This window comes from Juglans microcarpa x Juglans regia, chromosome 5S (assembly GCF_004785595.1).
Source record: "Juglans microcarpa x Juglans regia isolate MS1-56 chromosome 5S, Jm3101_v1.0, whole genome shotgun sequence".
Classification (NCBI taxonomy): Eukaryota; Viridiplantae; Streptophyta; class Magnoliopsida; order Fagales; family Juglandaceae; genus Juglans; species Juglans microcarpa x Juglans regia.
This window is the reverse complement of record NC_054603.1, coordinates 10,874,916-10,880,915: the sequence shown is the minus strand read 5'-3', so window position 1 is coordinate 10,880,915 and position 6,000 is coordinate 10,874,916. Positions and strand designations below refer to the sequence as shown.

At 35.2% G+C, this 6,000-nt stretch overlaps 1 protein-coding gene across 3 annotated transcripts; it reads right to left on the bottom strand.

Annotated features, from left to right (window-relative positions):
- Positions 1–1,059: 1,059 nt before the first annotated feature.
- On the bottom strand, positions 1,060–4,925 carry LOC121268086 (putative disease resistance protein RGA4). Of its 3 annotated transcripts, none has more exons than XM_041172212.1 (4): positions 4,815–4,924; positions 2,143–4,771; positions 1,989–2,026; positions 1,060–1,242 (listed from the first exon to the last, which is right to left on the bottom strand). In XM_041172212.1, exons 2-3 carry the CDS (start codon positions 4,714–4,716, stop codon positions 2,015–2,017), a joined length of 2,586 nt encoding a protein of 861 aa, XP_041028146.1. In that variant the 5' UTR covers positions 4,717–4,771; positions 4,815–4,924; the 3' UTR covers positions 1,060–1,242; positions 1,989–2,014. The 3 variants fall into 3 exon arrangements, with proteins under 3 accessions (XP_041028146.1, XP_041028148.1, XP_041028147.1); XM_041172214.1 differs by having other exon boundaries at positions 1,989–2,029; positions 2,185–4,771; XM_041172213.1 differs by lacking the exons at positions 1,060–1,242; positions 1,989–2,026 and adding an exon at positions 1,649–1,903 and having other exon boundaries at positions 2,386–4,771; positions 4,815–4,925.
- Positions 4,926–6,000: the final 1,075 nt, after the last annotated feature.

Here is a 6,000-nt window from a genome sequence, read left to right as displayed (position 1 = left end):
TTTTTATTTAAGTATTAAAAGTGTTTAAAAAAATAATGTGAAAAAAAAACTTAAGTTTTTTCACATAATGTTTTTAACACTATAAAATATTTTTTTTTTTAAAAAAAAAGAAGAAATTCACAATATTATTGAACAACACTTTTTTAATCACGAAGGAAAAAAATTTAAAAAAAAAAAAAAAAGAGCAGGAAGCTTCAGCGGAATACCTAACATTGTCTATAAAAATATAAAAGAAGCGAGTTACCTCATACAAAAGTTCCATTAGAATAATTATATTGTTCGGAGGGAGGGAGATGAGATAAAACTGAAAAGAAACTCATACACTTTTGTTTTGAATTTTTTTTGGGCGTCAATTTGGCCTATGTGTGTATATTAATATCCCTTGTTTTGCTTGATTTTGAACTCCTATGATTGGAGACTAATATCCAAGTGTATTTCAAGGTTTTTTTTTTTTTTTTTTTATCATTTTTCTAAAGTATTTTTTTAACATTCTTAATCACTAAGAAAAAATTAAAAAAATATATAATTTTATTCATTCTCATTTCCATAATCATTAAGTAAAATAAAAAATTATAAAAAAAATCAAATACAAATTAAATAATAAATAGATAGTAATAAAATAGTAACTCCATTATTTTTGTAGGATTCACTCACGAGAGCAGCCCCCAATTCAATCACGCCAAATCACAAGCGTTGAGGGCGTCACAATTATACAAGTTGCATTATTTAATAATTGGTCAAAATCTTATATTCAAGAATACATCTTTTAATACATGAATCGAAAAAAAAAAAGATTTTATAAATTAGGAGGGAAATATATAGTTGCAGCTTTTAATTTCCTTGTTTCTTTTGAGATAGAAATGCTTATAGCACGCAGATGTAATAGTGTAAATTTGGTTTTTCGAATTAGACAAATAAAATTTGGTTTTGAATCTATAGATTTACTCCTAATTAGTAAGATGCCACAATCTATAGATCTTCTTCTTCTTCCTTTTATATAATGAAGATCAATTAATCTTTCAGACAAAAGTTACTAACCAATTGAGCAGTACATTCGAATTTCAATGGAAATTGGGATTTTTTAAAGAAATAATAATAAAATATCAATCTCTGCAGTAGTACTCATTCCAATACATTATTATTCCACACATGCATTTACGAAACCAACAGTACAAGTGAAGCATTTTATACATTGAAAAAGGATAGATATAGGTACCCAAGCTACGTGAGTTCAGGCTGGCACTGGCTTGGACTCGTGGCTCGTGGAAGGCCGAAGCTGCAAATCCATCCATATAGATATATATAAAATTTAAGGGGAGAGTAATAAAATCTAACAAATATAATATGTGATTATAAATTAATCAATTAATCTTTCAGACAAAAGGTGCTAACCAATTGAGCAGTACATGATTCTTCAATGGAAATTGGGATTTTTTACGAAACCAACAGTACAAGTGAAGCATTTTATACATTGAAAAAAGATAGATATAGGTACCGAAGCAAATACATTATTAATAAAACCTAAAATATATAATATGTGATTATAAAAATAATTAACGATTGAAATAAATTGTTATATCGATATTTATTATCATCTTCAGCATTTTTAGAATCATTTAAATTTACTAGACAATAAGATTTCTATTCCCTTCATACAATTTAAATTAATAAGAAGACAAAATCACATTACCTTATCATCTTCAGCATTTTTAGAATCAAGTTCGAGCTCTAGTATGTTGGACCAGTCTTCTAAACGAGTAACGAGCTCAGGACAATCTTTAATCTTCACTTTTCTTAATGTTTTCATATGATGAATCCCCACCGGTAGAGATGATAGCTCATTGCATTCAGTGATCTCCAATGTCTGAAGTGATTTCAGAGTTGGTAACCACTCTGGCAACACCTTGAGATTTTCACACCCCCTGATACATAGCTCCTTTAACGTGTTTGCAGATCTTAAGAGCCATTCGGGTAAAATTGAAGGGGAATTCGCTTCGACTCGTGGCTCGTTGAATTAAGGCCGAAGCTGCAAATCCATGCATGTAGATATATAAAATTGAAGGGGAGAGTAATAAAATCTAACATATATAATATGTGATTATAAAAATGATTAACGATTGAAATAAGACAAAATCACATTACCTCATCATCTTCACCTTTTTCAGAATCCCCATCATCTTCTTGATCATCTTCAGAATCGAGTTCGAGCTCTGGTATGTTGGACAAGTCTTCTAAACGAGTAACGAGCTCAGGACAATATTTAATCTTCAGTTTTCTTAATGTTTTCATATGATGAATCCCCACCGGTAGAGATGATAGCTCATTGCATTCAGTGATCTCCAATGTCTGAAGTGATTTCAGAGTTGGTAACCACTCTGGCAACACCTTGAGATTTTCACACCCCATGATACGAAGCTCCTTTAACGTGTTTGCAGATCCTAGGAGCCATTCGGGTAAAATCTCCAACTTTGATAAATTTTCTATATACAAGAATTGGAGTCTCAAATTGAGGTCCTGTGCATCTCCTTCTCCTCCTCCCGTCAAATCTATCTCTTCACAATCACAAATGTACAATGACTCTAAGGCTTTTAGGTGCTTGATAATAGGTGGCAAAGAGGTCAAACTTTTACATTCCCAAAAAAGCAATGTACGAAGGTTGGTGAGGCAGTTGTCCATCTGTGGAAACAAGCATTCGAGTCTTGGACAATCCATCACATATAAAATCTGAAGAGAATTAAAGCAACATACTCCATTCACGAACAAGCATGTATCTTTTGTTGATATCGTAAGAAACCTAAGGTTGATCATGTTCCTCATATCTTTGGGCAGTCGTTCAAGATTTTCACATCCACCAAGCACCAAGGTTTGCAAATTGTGTAACTTGCAAATGGAATTAGGAAGCTTCTTGATTGACTTATTACCAGATAGGTCGAGATATCTCAAATGCTTTTGAGTACCAATGGAACTTGGCAAATTCTCAAAATCTGAATAAGGTATAGCTAGCACACGTAAAGACTTGAATCTTGAGATGCATGCTTCAACTGAGGACACGTGTGGTTTGGTTCGGAACATGATGCTCCTCACATTAGTTAACTTGTTTGAGAACTTTGAAACTTGTTGGTCACTAGATGAAATTGACAAATGACGAACTGTCGAGGCCACGTCTTTATTGTCAGAGTCTATTTCCAACCACTCTTCATGGCCAATAGAGAGCACAAGATCATGGACGAGATCATGCATTTTGAAGGAATACACGCAAAAATTAAGTTCATCAAGATCTTGGAAGAAACATATCGACATTAACTCTTTAATGTACAATTCTCCAATATCTTCCAACTCTTGTTTTTTGTTAGCAGACCTTTGGAGGATTAATCCATGTGCCACCCATTGTTCAATTAAAAGGATATTAAGGAATTCATGATCCTTTGGAAAATTAACGCAATACGCAAAGCATCGCTTCAAATGAATTGGCATTTGATTATAGCTTAATTGCAATGCAGGTAAGATGCCTCCCTCATTTTCTTCCAATTCCCAGATCTCGTTACCTCTCACAAATTCCCACTCGCTTTCATCGACTTTCGAATAAAGTAGACCACCTAAACTCTTCACGGCCAATGGAACCCCTTTACACCTTTTCACTATTTCATCCGCAATTGGTAAGAGGTTTGGATATAATTTGTCTTCTCCTTCCTTGAATGCACATTTCACAAACAAAGATAAAGATTCTTCTTTTGATAGACCTTCTACAGAATGTGTATAAATAGGGTCTAAAACGGAAGAAACCCTGCGACTACGTGTCGTTACAACAATGACACTTCCATGCGACCCTCCAGTTAGCAAATCTCTCAGTTCAGTCCATTTATTTCTATTTTCATTCCAGACATCGTCTAAGACCAGTAGAAACCTTTTATCCTTTAAAAGTTCTCTCAAACTAGTCTGCAATGTATCTTCATTACTTGAATTCTTATCAACTTTAACACGAGCAGATTTAAGGATGTCTTCCACCAATCTTGTAACATTAAAATTCTCAGATACACAAACCCACATTCTCAACTGAAAATGATTCACTACGGATTCGTCATTGTAAACTGCCTTGGCAAGTGTGGTCTTTCCCATACCTCCTAATCCAACTATGGCAATTATATTAAGATTTCTAGTGGGATTTGGGTGCATCAAACTCTTTTTTATTTCTTCTTTGTCACCATGCCTACCGATGACCGTTGAAGGATCAATAAAGGAATGTGTCTTCTCCCTCCACAGGGGATTGACATGCACCTCTTCATGCCGTTCAGTGAGATTAAACTGAACCTTCTCAGCATTAATCTCATCTAACCTCTCTCTAATGTTCTTGATTTTGTGAGCCAGTTTTAAACGGGATGAAAGTGCCATGGGGGACGAAAAGAAATGGCGTACCTTTGCCATAGCGCTTCCATATGTTGTAATCGCTTGTTTCCTTAAAACTTTATACTCAATTTCATCCATCACATCTTCTATATCATATAAGATATCTTTGAGCTGCCCAAGCCAGACGCTGAGCTTGGGATTGCTTGCTTGCTTGCTTTCAGCATCCAAGAGCACGATCTTAATAGTTAAAATCGTGCGCTCAAGCTTTTGTACGTCGCTCTGGACACCCCATGCCAAGTAGAGCTCTCGATAAACTAAAGAGCCTAATTTCTCAAGGAGACTACCAGCGAGGGCAGAGGCAAGATCAGCCATGTTTTTCTTAGGAAGGAAGTGGATAAACTGAAACCGTATTTCTGGCCTCTTGGTTGATGTAGTTGACTTGACTCCTAGTAGGACGAGTAGGTAGGAATTATTAAAGCAGCTACCATTGCGACATGATCACGACAGGCTGCATGTACTATTGCTTTTGCATTGGTGAATGGTACAGACAACTTGACAAGACAATCATTTTTGGTGCAAATATGTAAAATGAGAAAAAAAATAAAAATAGAGTTCTGCACTACAAAACTATTATTATGATTATTTTGAGGGTTGCTACTATGTCGCTAGCGGTGAATATTTTTTAAAAAATATAAAAAAATATTATTATATTTATTGTTACCTTTTGAAACATTATAAAAATATAATTCAAAAATATTAAATATATGTTGCTGATGAAAATGAAGAGACAAAATCATTGATTACATTATAATTTTTCTTGAAGAAATTTTGGCATAGAGCAGTATGCCAATGAGAAAACTCTATTCGTAGTCCCGTTCTTCCCATCACACGCTACAGGAAAATTCACCTGGCAAACCGGTTCGCTTCTTCCTCCGATCCAATTCGAAATTTGAATTCACCATCCTTCTCTCGCCTTCCTCCCCGACACTCCCTCTCTCGCCTCTCCCTCCCTGAATCAACTTCTTCCTCTCTCAATTTTCTCCCTCCCTGAATTAATCAGACCACCACAAACTCGACCCTTCAGAAACCCCTCTCTCAAGACCTTAACTACCACTACCCATGAAGGCAACTCGATGGAGCTGGACTCCCAAAGCCGCGACGACGGACTGAGCTCGACCCCCAGAAATTTGCATTCTGTTTGCTTGCAATTTGCATAAATGTTATAAGTGAAGCAGATATAAATTCATCAAAGCAGTACCCTAACTTAATATTATGTCCATGAATCTGAACACCTAGATGTAGAGCTAGTATATTTGCACAAGCTGATAACACACAAAGCAACGTGGTCACAGTGGGCTCAACACCAGAACCTACCACCTGCCTAAAAAGACACAAAGCCTCAATGCCCTTCCCATTCTGATCAAGCCCAGTAATCATCGAAGTCCATGATATCACATTACGAAAAGGCATCTTGTCAAACAATCTCATAGCATCGTCAACTCTACCGCTACCACAATACCCATTGTTGATATTTTTTAATAGATAATATTATTTTTATCTTTCACCCGTCTCTCTTATTATTTGTTTTTTTTTTTTCATTCAAGTTTTGAATTTCGAAATAGGCCGAAATCAGGGTTTGATATCTTTGACTCCATC

Coding starts and splice junctions, on each gene's coding strand:
- LOC121268086 (XM_041172212.1), bottom strand. CDS start 4,716: ATGGCTGATCTTGCCTCTGCCCTCGCTGGTAGTCTCCTTGAGAAATTA.